The sequence below is a fragment of the Apteryx rowi genome, unplaced genomic scaffold (genome assembly GCF_003343035.1).
Source record: "Apteryx rowi isolate R43461 unplaced genomic scaffold, aptRow1 scaffold_329, whole genome shotgun sequence".
In the NCBI taxonomy this organism is placed as follows: Eukaryota; Metazoa; Chordata; class Aves; order Apterygiformes; family Apterygidae; genus Apteryx; species Apteryx rowi.
This window is the reverse complement of record NW_020449741.1, coordinates 361,091-386,851: the sequence shown is the minus strand read 5'-3', so window position 1 is coordinate 386,851 and position 25,761 is coordinate 361,091. Positions and strand designations below refer to the sequence as shown.

The 25,761-nt window shown below is 40.8% G+C and overlaps 2 protein-coding genes and 1 long non-coding RNA gene across 5 annotated transcripts in view; 2 read left to right on the top strand and 1 right to left on the bottom strand.

Moving 5' to 3' along the window:
• IFT140 (intraflagellar transport 140) overlaps nt 1–25,761 on the bottom strand; it is an 85,161-nt gene that overhangs the window by 8,174 nt on the left and 51,226 nt on the right. The window contains exons 19-20 of one of the 2 annotated variants that reach the window (XM_026071634.1): nt 2,157–2,334; nt 485–654 (exon numbers count right to left, since the gene is read on the bottom strand). In XM_026071634.1, the coding sequence (XP_025927419.1) occupies nt 485–654; nt 2,157–2,334 (348 nt within the window). The remainder of the gene's footprint in view (nt 1–484; nt 655–2,156; nt 2,335–25,761) is intronic. The other variant, XM_026071636.1, reaches the window with a different exon arrangement.
• LOC112968904 lies at nt 2,345–10,867 on the top strand. Of its 2 annotated transcripts, none has more exons than XR_003254494.1 (5): nt 2,345–2,489; nt 3,415–3,597; nt 3,788–3,942; nt 6,226–6,359; nt 10,708–10,867. It is a non-coding gene; the product is annotated as an uncharacterized LOC112968904 (long non-coding RNA). The 2 variants fall into 2 exon arrangements; XR_003254493.1 differs by having other exon boundaries at nt 10,516–10,867.
• TMEM204 (transmembrane protein 204) overlaps nt 10,921–25,761 on the top strand; it is a 30,503-nt gene continuing 15,662 nt past the window's right edge. Inside the window, exon 1 of the mRNA XM_026071639.1 lies at nt 10,921–12,081. Within this exon, the coding sequence (XP_025927424.1) occupies nt 11,802–12,081 (280 nt within the window). The 5' untranslated portion in view covers nt 10,921–11,801. The remainder of the gene's footprint in view (nt 12,082–25,761) is intronic.

Here is a 25,761-nt window from a genome sequence, read left to right as displayed (position 1 = left end):
AGAACAGGATGGTTTCGCCTATGCTGGGTGAGCTAATTTGGAACTAGTATTTTTACACTTTGAGAGGTACTCGTGTGGAAGAAGCATTTTCCTGCCCCACCCAACTACTGTCCAGCTGAACACTATATTTAGTAAATGTAGATTATCTGTCCAAGACAGAAAAATAGTTTCTGTGTCTTATTGTTTCAAATTCAAAAAACCATAGAAATTAGAGATGGAATATGCCTGCACCTACGATGCTATTGCTGTAGGAGAGGAAAAAAGCAACAAAACACTGGTTTTGCTAGAGTTGCCCTCCATCTCTCCAGGTAGATTTAAATATCCAAGAGGATACTACCACTTTTCAGCCTCCTAACTTTCTCTGTCAAGAAGCTTTTCCAAATATTTAGTTTGAATTTTCCTTTTTCTCTTCACTTTAATTCAGAATAGTTCCTCTACCTATCTAGCATTTATACTCTTAAAATAGCTGTAGATTGCTAAATACCTTTTAAAGCCAAATTCTAGCCATTTGGCTATTTTAAAGATTTCCTTGCTCATTAAATCTTTCCAAGAGCTTAACAATTTGCACTGATTTTCTCTGAACTTCTTCCAGTTCATCAGCATTTTTTCTGGTAATGAGATACTTAAGGGTTGAAGGCAATGTTCCAGCAGCAGCTGCAACAAATGCATAGACAGATCTGTCAAATCAAAGCTCCAGGATGTGATGTCTCTGCAAACACAGCCCCAAACAGATTTGGCCATTTTTACTGTCAAATCACATTGCCAGTTTGTGTCTAATTTATGATCTTCTACGAACTGTGGGATATTTCATCAATTCTGCTTTCCCAGTTTCTCCCTCCCACTGAATGTTCGGCCTGGATGTATTTATCTTTTGCTGTTCCCAAACTAAAAATCTCTTCAGTTTTTCTTTCAGATCACTGATGTAGGTATTAAATAAAGGCTAACTTAGCAAAATACATGCTCTTATCATTCAACTATCTTGACAGTGCTCCAGTCAGTTTTCAATCCACAAGATCGGTAAAGTACAGTAATCAAAAGGAGTGGATTCAGACTAAAATAAAGACAGGTAGAAAAGTCAAGTTCCATTTTGGTATGTATTCACTACAAGGTCGGACTCTAGATATAGGCACAATGAACAGTTATCTGGTGCAGTGGACTACGAGGAGATGGCAGACCAGTCTGATTGCAAACTTTGTCTGTGCTAGAATCCGGTCAAGCTCCACTATCTGCTACTGCTAGCAGTATGGGAAAAATTGGGATGGAAATCTGGGCCAGTATAGGGGAGCAGTTGTGCCTGGAATAGCACAAGCAGCAAATCTGACTTCCGAGCTCCCCTAGCTCTCCATCCCACCAGCCACCCAGCTCCCCAGCCTTGAGACAGGAAGCTTCACTTTGGCCGATGCTGCTGAAAAGTCTTAAGCTAGCTCTCACTCTCTGGCAGAACACAACTGCAGCTTCTCACTCTGCAAACAAACGTCAAAATGAAACTTGCATTTCTCACATTGAACTTTAGAACATGCTTGTTAAAACGTTTTAGCTAGAATATATTCAAGTGTATCTTTCCTTTTATCCAGCTAAACCAAGAATGATTAAGCTTGGAAGAATTATACCCCAAGAAGAAAACCTTATAAGCTAGAACATTTAATGTTTCACACATACACCATTCTTAAGATGTTTCTTTCATTCAGCAGCATTATTCCTCCACATATTCTGTACAGCAGTCAAGAAGACTGAAAAAATAATTTGCTATAACCTTATGCTGCTATGGTTCATGATACTGTTATTTCCAGGCATCGGATTCTGCCCTGCTCATTCTCATTTAGTCATCATGGAACAAGTAAAGGGCTCACAGGACTGGTGAGCCTCTAGAAATTTGGCATTGCTTGCAGAGTAAGCCTCTCTTCAGTGTGACACAGTAATTGTGCAGCACTGGGTCATAAAATGTTGAAGGGCACCCCTACTTCTGTAAGATAAAAACTCAGCTTCAGGAAAATAATTGTCAGAACCATTCTTCATTACTCCTTGGATAACAGGTCGTAGGTTTTATGCCTCTCCAAGGTTTTTGCATCTCTCTCAGATTCTTCAAAAATGGCCAGTTTTTAATTCTAGTCAAACTGAGTGGATATTGTAGGATTCACATGATTGACAGGGTTTACCAGCATGCCCAGCTGAATCGCCAGCACAGCCACTCTGGCTTCCTGCTCAGGTTCTTGTTCAGCCTCCCTTAACGCCTTGGCTCCTCTTGCATGACCCATGTTTCCAAGGCAGATTTTGGCAACATCCAGCCTCTGAGTCTTCACACACATGCGAGCCATGTTCTCCCAGACTGCCTCACTATGAAAAACAAGAAAGAAAAGGAGAAGTGTTATGGTGCCATCTTCAAGACTTGTGCACTAAGCAGATCCAAGGAAAAATGGGAGTGCGAAGGAGAAAGCAGTCAGTAGGATGCATGATTACTGGAGGAACAGAAATAAGCCTCAGACGTAAAGGTCAGTTCTGGAGCTGAACGTCTACAGCCTTAAGGATGTACTGGGGCTTTTGTTTCACACTGATGTCTAAACAAAAGCAGTTATATTTGCACATATATCATGCAACCATCGATAGGTTCTTGATGCAGTTGCATCATTCAACATATAAACATTAATAATAGTCCCATGCCAGTGGGAATTGGAAAAAGTACTAAGAGAAAATTCTTACAAATTGTATAAACATTACACTGAAAATGTCCTCCTGCTACTGCCTGTCTCCTGTGCTTCAAGCTTGGAACAGCTATTAAGGGCTTACCAGTTATACTAATAGTAAGGAATGATGTGCCAGAAATAACTGACCAAACTATTGTGCTCTAATTTAAAACTTGCACAAAAAAATGGCACGAAAAGCGTCGCAATGCTCAAAATTGGAATTCCCCAGGGCTCCGAGTAATCTTAAAAGCATAGTTACACTTCACATTGCAAAAATCACCTGCCAAGACTGAAGGAGTGAACGTCAGCACTGCGAGCCCGGGCAGCAGTGCCAGGTCTCACCAGACGGCACTGCCAAACAGCGGGGCCACAACAGAGCTGATGGGTACAGGGGAGACTAGCAAAGATTGACATGGATTCTATTCACATTTAAAGCTCTTCAGAATAAAATGCAATATGTTCGATGACTAAAAACCACGAGCATTCAAAATGTGCTTTTTTTCAGCGCATGTACCTCACTGGAGGTACAGTCCACACAATTACACTCCTCAGGCACCACCACAACACAAAACAAGCACCTAAGTGATAAAAGCAGAGGGGGGGGGAGGGGAAAAAAAAAAAAAAAAGAGTTGAATGGCACTTCAGGCCCTGCACCTGCACCCAGCTCCCCTTTCAGTTTGGAGGGGGCTGACAGTCACGTTTTCCTATGATTAAAATGTTTTTCTCTTCGCAGTGGCTGTGGGAAAGACCCGCACAAACAGGGGAAAATGACTAACCGGGAAGCAGCGGAGCAGACGGACGCGACGTGCTGTCAAACACTGGCGACAGGGACAGAGCAAAACTATTTCTCCCCATCTACTTTACAGCGAGATTATCTTTTATCTGCAACTACCAGATGCGACTACAACATTTTCAGGTAGAAGTCAATGTAAATACGTACATTTAAACATACACTTCATTAAGGCCAAACAATACAGAAAACATAAAATAGGATAGAAAGTAATAAATCAGGGGCAAATTTCAGATAGTTCAGAAGTTTTGCTTGTTTAAAAAAGCAAGATACATGTTTGAGTGCTTTACTGAATTTCTTATATCTGCATGTCCAGACTGAATCTGGTTCAAACACAGCCTCCTCTCGCTCAGTTTTGACATATCCAAGTCCCTGCCCGACGGAGAAGCCAAAAGAAGCACAGAAACAGAACGTAACCATTTCTGAACTTGGAAGGCCTTACCGAAACTTCAGTGCTGCATCCTTCTGTGGGTAAGACTATGGATCTCCATTCAATACAGAAATGCTGATTTATATCAGCAGAAGGTGCAACCTTCCTAACTTTTGAAAGGTTTGAATTACTCTTTTCTTTTATTCAAACCACTACCATATCTAGAATTAGAAATAGCTGGAAAAACACCTTTAAAGAACATTTTGGTCATGTTAGATGTTATCACCATACCTGGCTTTGATAAAGAGAGTAAGTTCTGTTGTTAGCAAAAGATGTCAAATCTTATAAAAGATGTGTGTGTGCACATAGCTGTGCTTCACTAAGGGAGAAATGTAAGCAATAGAAATAAATTCTCTGGACTCTGTAGCATGCCAGAAGCTGCCAATAGCTATTTCACTCTGGCTAAAGGAATATGAGCCTGTGCTGCACTTTGTCAAGCTGACAAACAGCAAATTTCTTAATGGAAATCAAAATCTTAATTTTTAAGAGCCATGACAGCTTGCAGCTTGCAATTCCCTCGATGCAAAGAGAAGATGAGAGTTCAGGGACTTGAACAGAGACAAGGGGAAGAGAAATCTTGTTTAGACTACAGAGCCTGGAAACTTTTGAAAGGAAATGAGCCAAATAGTATATTTTAAAATACAAAGCTGAAAGATAACAGTATGCAGAGACTTGGAAGAGTTTAGAAGATGCTACTCATCATCTATTGGCAGCTTTCTGCTCTCATTAAAGGCAATGGCTCCTGCCAAGTTCAAAACCCAGAGGGAGCTGCTGTCACCCCAGAGGTCCCTCTCATATTGCTCCTAGCCCCAGCCCTGCCCGTGTGCCACCCGGGCACCCACGCCGGGTGCCATGGACTACCCAGATGCACCTCTGCTCTGAGGAACTAGAGCTCCGCCATCCCACTTCTTCCTCCACTCCAAACCATTTGCAAAACTAACCTGAAATGCTTTGTATTTCTGCAAATGCAAAGACCATCCATTTTAACACCACACTCCATATACCACTATCTACCGCTGATAAGAAAAACTTCAAGTGTTTCTGACACAGTGACATGCTGTTTGCTTGCAAAGACTGTCTTCATAGGTATATAAAGATTATCATGTATTTATCAATATATTTATAAATGTACTTATTATTTACATACTTTTAAAAAATCTATTATATCTTATTTTAAATTAAAGAAGGCACTAGTGTAACAACATCATGTGAAATGCAAAAGAACCTAAGTGCTTTACAAATAGAAACTACGATACAGAATTCAGACGGTCTCACTACCTAAGAGAGACACAACTAGCCTGGGCAAACCACAGAGCTGCCAAACACCACAACACCAGAGCCGAGCCTAGGCTGGGAACCAGCACATACCGCATCTCGCTGAAACCACAGGGGGACACGGAGTAAATCAGAGTTCCCAAAACTGGCACGAGCCCAGGACGCTGGGATTCATCCTCCCGCAATTCCTGCAGAAGGACCAGGGGATTTTAGCTGCCCAAGGCAGCCAGGACCTTAGTTTCACCTTCATCTTGAAAAGGCTCCTGCAGCCTCTCCGCAGCACGGCTGCTTAGAGGGAACAAGCACTGCTTATAATGACAAATGCTTTCTTAGAGATTTCCTTTGCAGGCCATTCAGCTTGAGGCCTCTGGTCAGCTGCTGCACAAGCTAGCAGGCCTGCGGGCAAACAGCAAATAACTGGTTCCGATAACGGAATGATCCGTGAAATATCAGTAAAACGCTTCCATGTTTCTCTGTGTCCCAAGAATACCAGCCTTGTCCTTCAGGTGGCACAATCTCTCTGCTGCATTCTTCAGCTAGTGGGGTGACACCTCCAATACCAGAGTAACATTCCTGAAGCGCAGCTGCACATGGGTTTGCTGCCCTTCAGGAATACGTACTGAGAGTACAACGTGCAGCAAAATTCAGTGCTGCATAAAATAATGCAGCAAGTCAGATAGGTCAGGTCAAGAACCAAGAGGCAGAAGGTACAGCACACGCTTGCTTCAAGGCAGCACCACAGTTAATCTCTTGACAGTTGTAAGTGTAGCAAGAAAGACGAATCTGTCGTTACATCCGTAAAAGGCAGCGACTTTTCCATTTCAGCTTCAGCCTCGCGGTCACATACACAATTCCAAGTAATGATTTACCCTCCCCCCAGCTCATACGCTGAGAATTTCCTGTTTTTCCCATCCCCCTCGTTCTTCTTGCCCCTTTGGAAAGCTAGCTCACATCTGTACTTCATCAGCCAAAGCTGAAAACTTAATGAAGACCAGACGCAGTAACAGGGCAACGGGAGCCATAAGAATGCGCTCCTCCTTTTATTTCAGGAGATCTGCGCCTACCCATGAAGCACATTCATAAATGATCTGTTGCTGCACTACAACCTCCCCAAGCTTCAAGCCCCATCAAGAGCGTTACGGATACTGAAGCGCACGTTGATGCCTCATAAACCTGGACACAGGTATAACCACATACTGGATGAAACATTTTTTCTTCCTATATTTCTGATCTTTCAGGATTTGTTTTTCTGTGAAACTGTTTGTAACATCTAGCAGTCTGATTTCACTACACCTTCTGTTACTATATATTCTTCATTGGCCCCAAAAGTTAAAAAAAAAAAAATCCAGTAAATGGAGCATTATTTAGAAGTGCTAGACATTTATATGGCTGAAGCACCCCACTACAAAATCTCTTGCCCTCTATTTAATGAAAAATTCACATATTCGCATTCCATTTCGTGTCTTGAAATGTCTTGACCAGGAGAAAACAGAATTTCTCTTTGCAGCATGGGTCCCACTTTGCTGAACAGGACACCAAGCATTCTGATTTAAAAGACTACCTTATAATGCAAAGGCAAATATTAACATGAGAGATAATATCTATGATGCTATATGATATAAAACAGTAATGTAATACTTACAAGTGGCTAGACTTTCCTGCTACAATCAGTGCAAATATGCAGAATAGCTTTCCCCATGTCAACAAGAGACAAAAGCAGTGCATAAATTCAGCTCAATTCCCATACAGCTCCCACTGAACTCAACAAGCCTCTCCATGCCATTAACGTCAACGCAAGCAGGGCCACATCCCTAACGAACAGGTCTTCCTGGAATGGGTGATTGTCACCTCAGGCTTCAGACACAGCCCGGGCCATCAAAAAAGGCCATCTTGGCTTAAAATCAAAGTTTCATCACTGAACAAGTGGGAGGACTTTTGCTGACCAAACACAGGGTGGACAAGGAAGCTTCACTTTTGTATCACAGAAGTGGTACAAAAAGAGCCACTGAGCTTCAAGGCTCTTCCGTATCTGAGACATAAAGGGAAATTATCCTCAGACAGGAGCTAACCAGGCCTGGGTAGATCATAGCAAAGACTATTTCTGAGGGCAGATGATCTCTGCAAAAGTACGACTGGTTCAACTGAATATAGATTAGCTGAAAAAGGGAAACAGACTCAAGACAATAATGAATAGACTGTACAAAGAAATTCAGAGTGGATTCTCAGCTAACTGGGAACGCAGTGGATGTGCTAGTCTAGCACTAAGTGTTTACTATGAGACTTACCCTAATGTAAACCGTGCCTGGGCTGGCCCAGACAAATACTGCGAGTGTGGGCACCACCCTGTCCCTATCCTCCACCCGCTGCCTATGTGCTGCTCCTGGCTGCCTTATGCAAAGGAAAAGGATGGGACAAAGCAGGAGCTGTTTCCTAAGGAAAATTAACAACAAGGATTGCGATTTTGCAAATGTTAATTATGTACACTCTTGTCTGGATTACAGTAACTTAAAAATCAAACAAAACTTTACTAGATCTTTGCAAAACTCATTTATTTTCAACTTGATGCAACCTATTCATTTAATTTCAACTTGAGACAAACCACTTATTTTGCGAAGTTCACGATTTCACAGCTTTAGGCATTGTGATTATTTGAACAGAATGATAAAAAGTCATTTACCCGTAAAAAAAAAACCTTACAAAAAAGAAATTATGCCTTGCATAAACAAACATAAATAGAATTTAATAGGTACTAAATGGTCAAATTCAGTATGGAAGTAACTAGTCATCTAATTTTTAATTTTAAGATTTAATTTTAAGATTTAATCTTAATTATTGAGTCTCTGAAAATAAAATGCCATTTAGATAATTATTTCTCACCCAGAACGTCCCAAAATGCTTTGTAAGCTACTATACACACTCCTGTGGAGTCATTAAACATCACTGAACAAAACCACTTTCTGGCACGGAAGAAAGCAAACAGTTAATTGCAGACAAGATCATCCACCAGAAATGTGCAATGGGAAATAAGGCTTAATGTGCTTGCTGAATTACTGCAGACAACACCAGTTACTGCTGCCTCACATTGCTCCTCAGATACTCTCCATGCTGGCTTATTACCTGGGTGGGCTGATGTCTGAAGTGCTGCTGCCCTTTCTCCCCTATAAGCAGGGATCAGGGTTTAAATTCCCATCATCACAAAAACCGAACGTCGCAAATCAGCTGCGATGAAGCAGTCCCCTCCAACGGTGGGACAACATGGACTTAAAATGATGCAGCCATTTCTGAGGGCATCACCTCGCCATAACCTGAGGGATAAACTGATCTGATCTAACGCTAATGTTGTCACCGGTCCCAGTGCCACCTCCTACATTTTGCCTGGCAGTGAACTGATCCACTCAGCTCACCCACACCAGTTCCCACCTGCAGCTCCCCACCCACCTGAGGCCATAACCAGAGGCAATTTGGGAGAGAGGAAGAGATTTTTTTGCCTGGGGCAATGCTGCCTTAAATGCGAACTCATTGATTTGTATGAGTTTGCATAGGTAATGCGCAGAATTGCTCAAGTATCATATCTCAAACCCCAAGCTAGCGCCATAATGGTTAGAGGACCTGGACCACTTGAGACTCAAAGCCTAGCACCTCTAAGGAGGAATATGCTTTCTTTTTAAAGTTGATTGAATTCAGCAAAGAGGTGGAATATTCTAAAGCCAAATAACTGGTGTGGAAAGAGGAAACAATGTGGCTAGGTTTTGAATGGTTAGACTCATTTTGTTCAGTGTTTGTAAAATACAGTTGCCATATTTTCATATGTGCAACAGGAAAACAAAGTTTGTGCTCTTCTGAAAATACATTCTCAGACTTTGATAAATGACAAAAATCAAAGACAAGAAGTGAGCAGAAACAGGTGTGCTATAGGGTAGCAGAGATTTACCTTAAAGGTAAATCCCTCCTGGTATTATCTGTATATGCTCACCATCTGCCCTGCTGCTGAATCACAGGCTTAAAATAACAACAAATAACCATGGGTTATAAAAATGAAAATATGGTCATTCTTGTTCGGAAATTTCTTTGAACAATGGCAGACACCAGTGTATTATTTACATTCAAACATTTAAAAACAGAGATTTATAGAAATATGATCAATCACTTAGAGGGAAAAAAGAAACCGAACAAATATGCTGCACTGCTGTGAAAGTATGAAGATGTTCAAAGTACTTAAAGCTTGATCTGTTAATGGATTAAAAATGAACCAAGCCCATAGAGGAGTAGTGAATTTATGACCAGATTTGTAGATGCAATTCTGATAGATGAAAAATAATTATAGGGTTGTATCATTCAAATATTTTCAAATCCTCTCTCAAAAAAAAAAAAAAAAAAACCTTAGAAAATAAAAGCGTTTGCTTCCAGACAATTTCTGAATGGTTTCTCCATATGTATTGGGTGAACAGGGATCTGTTGGCTAAGTAACTTAGCTGCTAAGACAAAACTGCTTTAAAATGAGATTTGTTTTTAATTTATTAACTATATTGATGTGAACTCTTGTGCATCCTGAACATCTGGGCTAGGGTCAGCGTGCCGCAGCTGAGCCCGGGGAAGCAGGTACTCTCACCTGACTTCTCACTGCTCCCTCTCCAGGCTGTTGACAAGAATGTACATGGTGTCCCACCTTCATTTCACAATGTACTATTTAATGCTGCACTTTACATTACATTTTTCCAGGATCAGGCTAAGGGGCGGGGGGGGGGGAGTATAAACACATGCTGTTATGCCCAGAGGGCAGAGGGGCAGGAGGAAACCTGCAGCAGAAGAGGGCCAACAAGCCTTGGGGAGCAGTAACCGCTTCCCTCACCCAGCTGCAGCTTCGCGACTCAGACGTGTTACTGCAAGGCAGGGCAGTAGAAATTGCTAAAAATGTTAGATGGTGAACAGTGCTTTTGAGACCCCTCTGAAAACATCGATGTTCAGGGACGCTTCCTTTTTCAATTACGGTTTGAAACACAATAACCCTTTCTCAATCTCTACTAGAGCGGCTTTCCTTGCAGTTTATGTAGATTCAGATCTGGCAGAGCTGGCTGGCTGCACGGCAGTGAATTCTGTACTGGATTGTGAACACAGGCATTATATTAAGCAACTTCTAGAAGCTTTTCCATTCTTAAGGCATTGAAAGGAGTTGGCCAGCACTCGCAGAAGTGCTTCAGAGCCACGAGACTTCACAGCACGCCAGGATGTGGGGGTCAGGGCCGTGTCAGTCCCGCGCAGTCTGAAAGGCAGCAATTTTCAACTTTGTTCACATTACGACAGTTGCACCTTCTTTTTCAATTTGTTTATTCGTTTATCAGGTTGAGAAGCTCCAGATTTGAGAGGTTCTGTTTATCTGCCCTGCGACCTTGCGGGGCTCCCAGCGAGGAAAAGGAGTGCCAGTGGCACCCTGCTTTAGCCACGCTGCTCAACAGCTCCCAGGTAGTTCCAACATTGTTCTGCTTTCAATAAAAAGCATTTCAAAAATCCCTCTCCTCAATCCGTCTCTGCAGAGCCGATGCTGCCAGAGTGGAGCCTGAGGATTTCTTCTTTCACGTGGGAAGACAGGCTTCGATCGGCTTCGTGGGCTCGCCTGGGCTGCCTGCTGCGGTCCTGCAGCCACTCCGCTCCCCTGCCTGGCGAGCGGCTGCTCATCCGCGGGGAGGAGGAGGGAGACGGGGAGGGGGACTTCGCAAGGGGAGGAGGTACAACTTTAGAAGTCTCCATAGTCTTTTCCTTTCAGGAAACACATCCTGTTAATGTTTGACTGCCGTGGCAGTGGCTCTGTTTGTTGCAGTCGGCTACGCCCTGAGGCTCACCAAAAACAGCCACAAAAACAGCAATTTCCTCTTAGTGGAGAGACAGAGAGGGAGGGGGGGAAAAAAACCCTTTTCCTCACAGCAGTCTCTGCTCTCCAGTCCCCGCCACTCGCGGCTCTGATGTTCAGAGAGGGACACAGCGGAGCAAATTCCTCAAGAGACTCCAAGCTCTCTGAGTTCCTTTGGGATGAAAACATTCGTGTGGAGTTTGGCTTGGCTTTGAGGATGACCATTCTCAGCGTCTGTGGGATATTCTGAAGGCTGCATCCAAAAAAGGCTTTGGGCGCGTGCCGTTTGAGTCTGAGGAAGCTCTGCGCCCCTCGCCGCCGCGCTCCGACGGACCGTGGCACGCCACCGGCAAGCATTCCTCCCGCTCTCGCCCCAGCAGCGGCAGCTCAGGCTCTCCTGCCTCAAGCCTGGAGTCTTTCTGGATTCACCTTGTCTCTCAAGGAATGGACCTCCCCATCTTCCAGTTCATCACAGGACTGGCGTTGCTTATCAAAGTGCAAGAAGGTGGATAAGCCAAAGCTGGGAAGGACAGAGAGACCTGAAAAAGCTTCTTTGTGTTTGTATTTTATGGAATTCTCCTACCTACCTCGCAACATTCTCATTTGCTTGATCAGAAACGCCTCAGGAGTTGACTTTGAGAATGAACGGTGATGTCCTCTAGCCATTCATAACATCGCATCGAAGCCGCCTCCGCAACAAGCCCTATTTCAATGTGCTGCAGCTGACTGAGACCTTGTGTCTTCTGCAAACAGATACTGGCAGCAAGCTGACAGTCAGATATGACTGTCCAGAAACTGGTAGCCACAGCTGTGTTGGTAGCCCTGGTCTCGCTTATTCTCAACAACGCAGCTGCCTTTACTCCCAACTGGGTATACCAGACGCTGGAGGATGGGCGTAAGCGCAGCGTGGGGCTCTGGAAGATGTGCTGGCTGGCAGAAAAGGGCAGAGGAGGTGCAGGCACGGGTGCCAGGCACGGGCAAGGGGAGGAGCGCGAGTGCGAAGCTCTGGGCTGGGGGTCGGAGTCAGCTGGGTTCCAGGAGTCTCGTAGCACTGTCAAACGTAAGTTCAACTTCTTGTCTTCTCCACTTATATGCTGGATTGCGATTGATACAGTGTACCCAGTCCTGAGAAGATTTATAGCCAAGGAGAGCAATACTGAGGAGGGCCTTTGCCCCCACGTGGCTCTCTGAAATCCACGCTAAAAGTTTGATTCTGAATATCTGTTATGCTTCAGCCCCAAATAAATTTGGGAAAGAGAGAATGATTATGTTCACCAGATAAACTAAATTCCTCCTCCCTCCCAAAAAGAACCGTTCTCGATTGCATGGTCTGGTTTGTATAGCCTATGGAAAGATGTACTCTGAAAAAATACATTGTGATTTTAAGTCTAAAGCTATGAGAAATCTCCTGTTCGCCTTTCCCTGGGTTCCTACCATAAGCTTAGCTCTTCCTTCTCAATACAGTGAACGCCTAACTCCAGGTGCTTTGAATACTATAAAAATTCAAAGAGAAAGCAAAAATACTACTCTGATACCATGCTAAATTACTTCTCACTTTTGTTGGACATGCCAGGAAGAGAAAAGACAGCAGCATTTTTGGCAAACACATGCATAAAACTGAGATGGGCCTTAAACGTATGCATATTATTCACACAATTAGTATGCTGCTTGGGTAACATGAAAATCCTTAGACAAGGCATATTTCTTATTTTGCAAATTCATAGACGCATGGGATCTGAAGAATACGTATAGCTTAAACTGAGCTATAAGCTATTTAAAATTGTATTTTTTTATTGATTATACAAATAATAAAAAGTGCACCTTACTTGTCGCATTCACAGCATTTAGGAGTGTGATCCTGCTCTGATTAAGCCACTAGAGCAGAATTGCTCAGAGTACCTGTGTTCAGCTCCGACACTGGCACTGACTACAGCTAAGGTGCCAAGAGGTTTGCTCCACTGAAAGCCTCTGTTTTCAATAGCCGTCTTCTAGGAAGGCTTCTAAACAAGACGACAAGGTACAGAGGCTTTGAGCAGCAGTGCCTTGGGGTTTGTTCATTCAACCAAATCAATGTTTTAACTGAATCCTTCAAGGAAATAATTTTAACAGAACATATGGCTATAAAGTTGATACCATGACAGACACCAGGATTTTCCAGAGATTTTAACTGTGCTCATATGAGAATTGCTCTGGTGCCTCTGAAAACTCAGGAAAGTAATAGTAGTAATATAGGTGATTTTAGACAGAGTATTGTCATGGTTTGAAATGTGAAGAGAAAGAGCAAAATGCTCTGTTCCTCCTCAAGGCCTCTTACATCCCTCTGGAGACCAAAATGAAGAAACAAAAGAGGAATTTCTTTCCAAAAATGGTTCACTGTGGACCCATGCCGTATCATTCTTTTCCAAAAAAAGTGTGCAATAATTTTTTTTGCACATGAGCTAACAGTAATAGTAGCAGCAATAGTTTTGAGTAAACCACAAACAGAAAACTTCTAAAATGTTCTAAAGCCCTTAGACCTGATTTTCATTTCTTTTTTAATTGAAAAAATTTTTATTAACAAATAGTTATAAAAATGATGAGACCATTGGAAAAGTTCCTCAATATGTATCTGTAATTTTATCATTGGAGTCACTGCCCTGATTAGTATTTATAAGCCATGTTCTAACTTGAAAAACTTGCATACCATTCATGATTTTAAAAGTACATGCTCTACATTCAACAGCTGGAATGACCTCCTGCATATTGAATTTGGCTCTTGCAGTGTTTTAAACATGCAAACTTGTGGGTATTTCTTGCTATGCATAGTTCAGAAGATGGGAGGTGCTATAAAGACTGGCATAGATGTATCGGTTTCAGAGCAGAATTGTACAAGCAGCAATTTCTTACATCAAATAGAAGCAAAATGTACTGGAAAATGTTTAAATTTCAAAGTAATAATTATAGTATGTCCAATAAGAATTATTTTAGCTAACAAACACGCTTAAAAAAATTAAGTTTAAAGAAGGACCTTGAAGCCTGATGGCTCAATTTGTATAGGAATAAAGCATCTATTCACTATTTTACCTGTGCATATAGCATATAGTAAGAAAAAGGCAAAGTTTGAATCTCTAGAAAGCATTTAAAGGAAAATGTTACCTCTACAGCTGCATCATGAAAAACTATTGAGGCAACGAATCTGTTGCACACACTTTTAAGACAGATATATTTCTGTGGATTTTACACTCAGCTAATATGCGCCTGAATCTGCATCCCGATTTTAATCATCATAAAAAAATTCTGTAATAAGAAATCATGTGTTATTTTAGTAGGATGTAATGCAATCTTCATCTGTCAGTTATAGATGAATCACAAGCATACAAACATATATGTGTGTGTGTACATATATATATATATAGCACTTTCTGAAGAAATTCATTCCTCAAAGATATGAGTTACCATATATTTTGCATGCCTGAAAAAAATTGTATTGCCATTTGAAGAACAAGCAAAAAACATGCTCTTCCAACAGCCATGCAAAAAAGGTCACAGTACCACTCAAAAATGTATTTTTATTTATAGACACACACATTCATATATACGTGTGTGTGTGTGTGTGTGTGTGTGTGTATGTATATTTATCTAGGGGACAGGTTATTTATCTCACAGTTCAACAGAAACAACCTAAAACCTCTGAGAAGTAGCTTTTCCATATACTGACAATTTCTGCATAAGTAGTATGTAAATAATAACCAACTAAATGCACCACTACAAGCATGTTCACTCACTGGCAACGAATTTCTCACTGACTAAAACTTAAGGGCCTGCTCTTTCTCCCATAGAAATCATTGGCAAAGCTCCTGTTCAATGGACAAAAAGGCAGGTTCCCCTGTCCCGTCCCGATCATGCACACAACTCAAAGAAAATGATTCACACGAAAAATTTTGCAAGTAGTTCATTGTGTCAGGACTTGCATATGCTTAAACTAAACCACAGGAAATTCAAACAAATAATAATTGAAGTCTTGCATATATAGGGGAAAAAATAAAAGAAAATGATCTGTCAAAGGTCACGCGGTGAGCGAACAGAAAAAGTCAATGCAATAGAGCACATTCACCAAAAGCCTCTCTAGAAGTGCAAAAATCAAGTTACATAACAAATAACACTCTGATCAAATTCCCCACTAACAAGGCATCAGCGTGAATTATTCCATCATAATATGAACAACTGGAGCAAGAGGAAAGCTAAGGTGTTTTGCATTCAAATCCCATAATGCAGACACCACATCAAGGATGTTGAAGAGTCAGTAAAGGCATCCTGGAGCAAATACCAAAGAACATAAAAGACAAGGGGAGATTACAGATGCTGCAGCAAAGAGATGCCAAGGGGTAAAAAGGATTAGAAATAGAAAAAATAAAGTCCAGGGACAGGAGTAAAACATATAAACCAGCAAATCTGTGCATCTAGGTCTTAATTTAGAAAATTCAAGTTAAAGATTCCTGAGTGAGGGTTGCTGCATATACTGGATGTTCACATTTCTAGGAGTGGAAATGTTTAAGTAAAAACACAGCCAAACATACAGGAAATAATAAGCAGTGGAACAAGCAATTAAGACAGTCTTATTAATTTATCAGATTATTAACCTGATAACCTTAACCACCACCAATCTAATCACACAATTTTTTCCTGATACATGCTTTTTGCACAACCGACTTCCTCCCTCTAGCTATTTAAAATACATGCTGATATAGCAACATACTCCTCACTCCAGTGAAAGTGTCTTCATAAGCGAGCACAAGTCAAGGCAGCAGTGTGGAGCAAAGCACACCTTCGCACCCCTGGGGGGGATATCAAAAGCTTCGCATCATGCAAGTGCCTAAATACTACACAAATGCACTATTAAAAAAATCTCCAGACATAATTTTTGATCCCTCCGGTCAAATAGGAGCGTCCTTTGTAATCCGATAGTGGCTAAGTTGTAGCACCTAGCAGTGCAAAAAGGGCAGCATGGAGCAATGCAGCATTTTCCTCTAAGCAAAACAAACAAACAGCAAAGCAAACTTTTACAGTCGAATAGGTTATTGCATGTAACTACTTGCTAGCCACCTCTGGACCACCTCCTGCTAAATCAGAACATTAGTTCAAATGATAGGAAAACTAAACATCTCAGTGTGAACTATTCCAACATGGAAGAACTCAAAGAAATGTGAGTGCCTGAGGATCCAGGGGGAAGTACCTGGCCCTGTTCTTCAAGCTACACCTCGCTCCTCCTGCCAGGAGGAGGTCTCAGGCCCTACCACCTCTGTCTTTATCCACTTCTTCCTTCCCTTCTTGCCATTCAGTCCTGCACCCACCCCTCTTTCAACCATCTGTTATGTCAAAAAGCTTCTGTGAGCCACTTCAAATGATTTGGGTGACTGAGCACTGGAAGAGGTTGCCCAGAGAGGTTGTGGTGTCTCCTTCCTTGGAAATGTCTGGACACAGTCCTGGACACAATCCTGGGCAATGTGCTCTAGGTGACCCTGCTTGAGGAGGGGGTTGGACTAGATGATCTCCAGAGGTCCCTCCCAACCACAACTATTCTGTGATTGTGTGTGATTCTGTGATTAACACAGCAAGAAAATAGCCAGGTTTGGGGGGGGGGGAGTATTTTTTTGCTTATTTATGTTGGATTAAGGAGTTGTATCTGGAGTCCAACAAGTGCTGCTGCTAGTGTGATGAGGGGTGAGAAAGCCTCCCTTTTAGTAGCAGTAAACTAGCAGATCTGAAATCTTTGTTTATACCCAGAATTAGAGCCCAGTTATAAGGGTATCAGTCAAAATATTTCTAATACACACAAGCCACTAAATGATATAAACTTAAAGGCCTTATCACAGCATATATTTCTCTTGCTGGGAACTTGGATGGCACATCTCCGCTTCAGAACACTTTAGAAACAACCTAGTCAGTTAACTTAATTCTCACATCACCTGAAATGAGGGCAAAGAACTTGCCAAAAGTTACAGAGATTCAGTTTCAGAGCTGCTGTAAGATTTCGGGTTATGCCACAGAGTTTGGCTCTTATCTGCCTCCCTTAACCCTCCCAAAAAAGCGCACGTTGGTAAAAGCAGACACGTAGTCAGAACTTGGGTAGGAGAGCATGTCTTGAGCGCTCTGTGGCCATTTAATGAATGAGCAGATGCAGAATACCACGCAATGCAGCATCATGCAGACACACATCAGCTACACTGAGTACCAAAAACATGTAGTTACAACACCAGGAAAACACTGTCAGAGCAAACCGGACCAGCTCAGAGTCACCACTGCCTAGTTCCTGGCCCAACACCAAGCCAGTAATACTGCCCTGCGCTGTTGTGAACACACCAGCTTACTTGGAATTAGTCTAGATATTTTTAACCACACTACACAGTACAAATATGCCCTCAAGCTCTGCGGTGCTAAAGGCTATCTCTGAGCAGACAGATGGAGCTGATTTATTCATTAGCAGAGGTCACATTCTGTCCCTTCGGGTCTGAAGACCATTAAGAACAATGTGGGACTGTAGGAATAGGGTTGCAAAAGACCTAATGAAAAGCCCAGCGGTGGGAAGCTTGTGTCAACTACAGATGCACAGGGCTGCGTTGGACTGTACTGGTGACGAGGAAGTATGACCAGGGACAGGGAGGGACACAGCATCATGAGTGACTATGTGACTTCCATAAGGGCCAAATAAACACACCTGTCCAGCCTAGATCTCTGATTTAGGCAAGTGCGTGTACACCCTAAAACACGGTGGTGAAGTCAGGACGCTGTTCTGTGTGGCAATAAGGAACTGACATTTGTTTACGGGGGCCGCAGTTCAGACAGTGCCAATGTCCGCTAGGGATTTCTCTGAAATTTGGTGGGGTGGAAGCCAGGCAGAGTCAAACAGCTGACCACGTTACAGACACATAACACTTGCTCGATACATACTGGTCAAGAAAGAACTGCCGATGCCCTGCTGGATTCAGGGGAGCTTCTGATATTTGGGGGAGTTTCTGATACACACAGCTGGCCAGTAACCTGTTCAGGCTGTTACACGGAGATACAGTCAGCTCAAACAGTTGGCAGCTTCGACTTCTGAGACTTTACATTTATTTATGGAGTTATGAGTGAAAGTGTCTATGAAACTTTTAAAAATTCCACGTTAAATGCATTTATTGTTATTACAGCCACCAACACATACTGTCATATTGATTCTTACATCATGCAAAACTACCGTAACATGTAGACAACTAACATCACAACAGAAACTATATAACAGCCTTAGCTTGTTAAAAATGATCACCATACAGTAGCATTCTTAATGTTCAGTTTGAAAAGTCCCCATCAGTTAACTATAAACTCTTCTTATGTTGAAACTAGTTGATGCTTCATTCCAAAAATAACTACTGAAGTTGTTAATAAATAAATAAATAAATCACATTGTTTCTTTCCCCCCAGTCAGGTCTGTAGGTCTTTCAAATTAAATATTCGAATATGAAATTTCAAGCCCAGATGAACTCAATCACAAAGTTCCAACAGACCTAAAGGGATGGAAGATTTCACCAAGCGGTTTATCATATAATCGCATTTATTTAACTGTGCTGAAAGTGCTTGGTTCCTTTCCCCCGCCTTTTTTTTTTAATCCTTAAGTGAAAAAAACAGATGGAAGGGGGAGGAGAGGAGGTATTTTGCACAGATATATATTTTTTTTAATCCACAAGATAAATTGAGCACTTTAGAGAGTTACCCAAGAGATGAAACTAAATGCAATGAAAATAAATGACTGTTCTCATTTGTGAGAAATCCAACAAGAGAATGTATAGAAGACTTCCTGTACCTGAAAGCTATAAGGCTGAGATTTTAAAAACAAACAAACAAACAGAGAGACTTTCCTTTTAAGTTTCAGTACAACATGCAAACAACACTCTCATGTGCAAAGGGTACAAAAGTTCCATGCGTCACAGGACATTTGATGAAGAAAAACTACACTCGGATGTTTGACTTGTAAGAAATTAATGTATATTCATACCATCACAATAAATCTGTATCAAAGAGGCAGTAACTGCTTTAATTGTACCTTCCCATGGCCTCAGTGACAGAGTCATCCAGAGGTGCAGTTAGACAGCACCAGTGTTTGTTTTTGTTCTTTTCACAAATACTTTTGCATAAGTGCTTTAAAGCACTGCAACATATTTCCTAATAAGCCAAAAAAAAGCTCAAGAGGTTAACAACATAAATACTGCAATTTTACATCAACCAAAGAAATGAAACATCCAGGGGCTTCACAGAGCGCTGGTGGGAGGCACAGCATGATGCTGACTGCCAGTAACAATATTTACCAGTAATTGTGCTTATGGAGCTTATTATCTCTTGACTCTTTTAGCTGTAAGTGCTCTCTTATGCATACAGTGCAAAATGAGGAATAATTGTATGATCGCATACTATCTTCCCACAAGATCTCTGTCTCATTTAGTAAATGATCTCGTAGGGTAACTACTGTTCAATACTTGGCCCCGATGTACTTAATCTACAACAAAGAGCTCTGTAGAAATATAATAATAATTAAAAAATCCTTCATTGACATCCTGTGGAGCTGCCAACACTACTTTCAAGTTCTTCACAAACTAATTTACCTTGCCAATGCCCAAAGCTACACACAGGGTACTACACTACTATTACTACTACACTACTCCACTGACCGGGGAGTCCTGGGTGGAAAAACAGGCTAATGTGCTCACAAATGGTCAAACAGTCCACAACACAACAGTAGGACTGAGAATATGAAGTGTCTCTTTGCTTAGATTTGCCCTAACAGCTCCCAAATTGCTCTTTTTCTTACCAACAGCTGGGGAAATCGGGACATCCAGGCTTTGGGAACTAAACCAGAGGCTAAAACTGACAAAACTGCCCATTAATTTTAGATTTTAGGCTTGCAATCACGCTAAGAAACATTTCTCAGAAGACTTTGCGTTTTCATCATGCTCTTGATGATCAAAGCACAGCTCCCACTGATTTCAGTGTCAGCTGTGGATGCTCTGTGCCTGCCCATCTGACTGTGGGAGACAATGCTGGCATCCAAAGACAGAGGAACACACAAGAAGCTGCCAACTGTGCAAAGTTTGGTTAAAGTGGATTTTTCAGAATTATAAAGGAGGGCTTCTTCTAAAAATAAGACAGAATTCAGCTCTCCAGAATGGAATTCAGCTTTATTAATAGCAAAACCATAAGTAACATTTAGCAAGACAATGCAAGTAGAGAGTCAGTCCACATAGCACTGCTCCAACTTGAGTGCAAAGCACTGTTTTATGCATTGAATGAATCAGAGCTCCCATGAAAAAAAACAGTATTTAAGCCTATTTAAGCAAAAATGTATTATCCTGGCTTTCCCTAATGTTTGAATGCTTGGCTTTGCATTTCTGAAGTCCCCATAATGTGGATTTTTCAAAACGACAGAAAAAGTAGAACTTCATTATGTAGAAGCCACACACAAACCCCAACCTGAATCACAGGCAGGCTTCAAACCTTCAGGTTTAAGCATAGCCATAACTGACTGTTACTTTCTACCTGGCTTAAAAACTGGGGCAGGAATGAGAGTTCACCAGATGCTTGCAGCAGGGGCTCAGAACTGGCAAAAACTTATCTCTGCTCTCAGTTCTTCAGTGTCCGGTACCACAAGGGCTTCCCAGAAGGCAGGATGAACATGTGCAAAGGCTGTAGCCGCAACTGTGGCATATCCACTGCTCTTGTGACAACAGCCTGTTCCCAGGGCTATTAGTTCACCCGAGGTATGATGTGATGAACACACTCAGCACTGTTGGGCTTTCAGAGGATTTAGTTGTTAACCGTGTTTCTGTTACGAAGTGTGAACTAAGACTTCTCAGAGTCCTCACTGGAGTGAATTTTTATAGGAACAGCAAGAGATGTATCCCTTATCTCAAGGTAACACCGTAGCAAAATGTTACAGATGAAAAACATGTGCTCCTTAGAGTGTCTTGATTATATTAGAGAAAATCTAATTACTGAACCTACTTAGATTAAATTTTAACAGAAGAAGAAAAATATGGTCTCAGCCTGCAGATACCCAGCCACTACAGATGTTTTCAGCCCAAGTCTASCAAAGTTACAAGCTACTGAAAATAGGTTCTAACAAAAGTAAGTGAAGCCGCTGAACTGTAAGAAGCATTAACAACTTTATAGATAAACATTTAGAAAATTCTATAACTCTTTCAGAAGGGCAAAGCACACAGTTTATTCTCCTTTCCAACATCAAGTTACGTGAGAACACTTAGTATTTATAAGGACAATCAGATACACCTCAATGTGTATATTCAGAGATTCATTAAATAAGTAATCAATAATGAAACAAACCCAAGAATCATAAAAAGGAAAGGTCATCAACAGTAGAAATACTTTTTTTTAAAATTCCTTTCATCTCAAATGTAGCAGCCATTGAATTCCCTCCTATAATCTCTGCCTTTTTATACTGACAATTTAAAGAAGTTAACAATTGAGTAATTTTTTAAAAGAAAATCACTGATGAAAGGGTATTATATTCAGAATTCTAGTTGGCAGAAATCATTTTTAAATAGATACCAAAAAGGGAAACATTTGGTCTTAAAAGAAAACTGAAGTTAAACACAACTAAAGTGTAACACTAAAACAATCAATACCATCTTGACTACAGGAATTTTCTAATAAAAAATTTTTCAGCTGAGAAAAATGAATTCCTGCCCATCCAATTACAAAGTTTAAATAGTCTTTTCTAGATTTAGCATGCTTTGTGTCTCACAGCAGGGACAGGATAATAACATGCTCGTAGTCAGTTCCTGCTTAATTGTGAAGCCACAATCAGATGCTCATATCTACTACTATTCTTATGCAGTGAGTTAATGCTTGGTCACTATTCTCCTTCCACACTCGGTAACTGGGCTGGGCTGAAGCTTGCACTAAATTTTTTGTTCACCAGAAGTGAGCTACTTGTCAGGGAAAGTTTTAAGCAAATATTAAAATATCATGAGCTGTTAAGTTTTCTTCATATACAATCTGTGCTTTGGTCAGTCAAAAGCTTGAACTCCAGGCTATGATTTTTTTTCCTAAGTGTAACAGAGTTGGGGAAGAAAACCTCACGTATTAAGCAATTAGTATAATCTGATTTTTTTCAGCGAAATCATTCTTCCTCATTATTACAGAACACTGCAAATTACTCTCCAATATGATTAACCTACTTTGCCAAAGCACAAACAGCCCCGGGGCTATCATGTAACATAACAAAGCAAAATTGCTGCTTGCAAATAACAAAATCAAATCAACATTTCCAATCCAGATGGATACATCTGGTCAAGGAAATGAGTAAGGCAACAAGGAATTTGAATTGGTCTCATCCCTGGAGCTTGGGTTTTGACCCCTGATTGATCACTATGTTTTAAACGAAGCAGAATTCATTAGCCAATGCCCCAAACTGCCCAGCTGTACAGAAGACCCAGCTGGATTCCCTGTCCATGAATTAACTACTTCTCAAAGTAAACTAGGCTTGAGATGATCTTCCAAAAGGATAAAGTCAAAGAAACCAGCATTTTATATTTCTATATTTTATATTGCTCAACAACAGCTGCTTAAAGTGTTGGAGCCATTCAATGTCTAGCCCCCTCCATCCTCCACAGCCAAATTGCATTGTAAGAGAGGCAAACAAAAGGTATGACAAAAGCAGCGGTGCGCTGGATTGCCCTTGCTCCTTTACCAATGTCAGAAGGAATAAACACCTCCTGCAGTGTCCAGTGCCGCTCTTACTGAGCTTTGAGTTCATTGCTTGACTAGAGCTCCAGGTACTAGTCATCTGCAGCATCCACCTCTAGCTACAGGAAATGCCTTTGAGAGCTAGACTTCAGAGGCATGTGACGTAAGCAGTAATGAGTTCAAAACAAAAAAGGTGGGACGCCCAAAATACCTATGTTATCATGACAGTCTTAGACAATAGATTCTAGAAGCTAATGGTTAATACAAATGCCACCGGTAATTGTGCAGACATTGCAACCCTTATGAACYTCATGTTTTATAAATTGTGGCTAAATCATTCTGCAAAAGTTGATGGAGTTTGTAATGGCCACAGAAGGCTACAGGGAGATCATAGCTATTGCAAATGAAGCAGAAATGTTTGAAACAGTCAAAACGGGTCCTTCTAAATTCATGCTAATTATAAAGTGTATAGATAGTCCATCAGAACAGACTGAAGCTGGCTGAAGATATGCTTTGAACTGTGCACTCCATTCCTTTACATGATCTGCGTTGTCTACTTTTTCTGATTGTCCTCAATAAAAGGAGGCCATAACTGCTTTCCACAACTACCACCTTTTGGGATGATGGGTTCATGTTGGCAGAAGCTCAGCTTAGGGTTACACATGTACAAAACAAGATTACCCTGGGCTGAGCTGACAGTGTGCAAGGTTACAACGGCTAAGAATAAGAAAGCATCTATAGAGTGGCACTTCCAGGCTGAAGGCAACTCTGAGTTCCACTGAAAAAAGAATGGAGTTTATAAGAGTTATACACTGCTAATGTTGATTTTTTCCCCTCTGAGAAAGAGGAATCATTACAAGTCTGGAGCAAAACCAAGAGAAGACAGATCATACACTGTTAGAATAAAACAACAATATCCTAATATAAAATACGAAAGGTATTCAATTCTTGTCACGGCTTGTTCCAAACATGAAAGAATACTCAATTCTTGTCACAGCTTATTCCATAAACATAATTGTCTTGACATATCATGAAATTATGCCAACTGATTCCTCCCTATTCTGTTCTCTCTCATCATCATCCTGTTGCAATTCCATCCTGAACCATATGTCACCTTTTCGGTTAAAAGCAGCAGCTATGCAAAATACCAGCTGCATTTCTACATCCCTCTGAACAGCAGACATTATATTAGGTGAATAAGTATCCCCAAGTTTGGAGTTATGACAAACAGTAACAATAATAAAGATCATCTACATTATATGTCCATGTATAAATTCTACTGCACTCTCCATCTGCAAAAGAGAACAGTGATCAAGGAACCATTGTTTAAAGGCTAAATTATTACAAACTTTGTTGGTTTTCAGCTGAGTTATAGTCATAAACTTGTTATTTTCAGTACCCTGGCTATAATATCTATGGCAAAGCCAGCAGAGTTTATAATACAGTTAAGCAATAAAAAATGTGGTGCTTCTATGCCAATGTGTATTACATATTTCAGGGATAGTTTGGGCATTTACAGAGTATAGAGCACCTGGCTGCCAGACAGAATTCGTCGCAGCTGTAAAGCTAGTGGTTTTTGTATTTGACACTACAGACAGTTCTGTAGACAAATAAAAGTACTTTTATAATCATGGCTGCAAGCTTGCTACTTCTCATATGTATCTCATTTCAAAGTCATTACTATCTCTTCAGCAAGTATCGGTCCTCAAAGCATTATAGAAGTCTATTTAAGTAGAGAAACATCCGAATGCTCAAAGTTTTGCTGATATTTACAAAGCTCAGCAGTATCTGAAGATTATTTTAATGTCGGCCAACATGCTTCATTATCTATAAATGCTCAACACGGCAAGACTTCTAAATGCTTCAAATGCTATAAAAAGTAACTTGAAAATTAAAAAAAAAACCCAAAACATAAAACACAAACACATACACACACCCCTTTGGGCTAATCTGTTTTTTGAGAAAAGTAATTTTCCTTCCTTGTCAGCAATGAACTCACTAGGAAAAAATACCAAAAATATTTGATGTGTTATCATCTTACCTTTTTTATTCAATGTGAAAAAGCTTAATGTACTGTGACTCTTAATTAACTCTTTAAGATACAATATTTTATTAATATTTAACTAAATGATGAGTGCTTCCTTAGAACACTGGGAGCTAAAGATGACCTAAGAAGAAAAAAGTGGGTTCATGCATTTTTATGGCTTACTAAAATAGACCTGACTGAATGATTGGCACTAGGAAGTTTGCTCTTGCTTCTTTATATCAAGTTTTGTTTTCTGTGCTTTCTAACAGTCTCTTTGGCAGATCAGGAATTTATTTTAGTCCTTAGCTAAAGGAATAGGATACCATATATCTCATAAAGAGGAAAAATATCCAACCACTTGCCAAGCATATAAGTTAAATATTAACCAAACAATAAAACAGACCAAAATTTAAGCATTTGGATTCTAAACCCTCTTCCCTCTCATACGATCTCTGCTTTCTTAGATTTCAGTTCTTCAGTCATTTGTGGATTGTTCCAGGAAAATGCCCCTCTCTCCAACAAAAACAAGCTAGTACAACAAAATACACTCAATCTTACTGCATGGAGCAGGAACATCAGATACGTTTGAGACACATTCTAGAAAGGAAAAATACATTGGGAGATCAGGGTACACTGAAATCCTGGATTTCTGCTGCCAAAAATAAGACCTCCAAAAAGGCCCTAGGTAAAGCAATCTAGCTGGCAATTAATCCTCTGATAATAATTTTCCAGGAAAAAAAATAAAAATAAAAATAATCAAACTCTGGTAGACCTACCAAACTCATTCCTAACCAGTTAAGTCACTTTTGAATATTCATTCTAATACCTGCCAACTTGCAGGTTGAGCTGCCTCTGCTTCAGAACAGCAACAACACGGTAGCGAGAGATGTTGAACTGGTACAAAGATATTTACTACACCCACCTTTAGCTAGAGGGGAAGGAAAAGAATGAAAACAGGACATCCAGCAGGTTAACAGGAAAAGCAGGAAAAAAAACTGACTA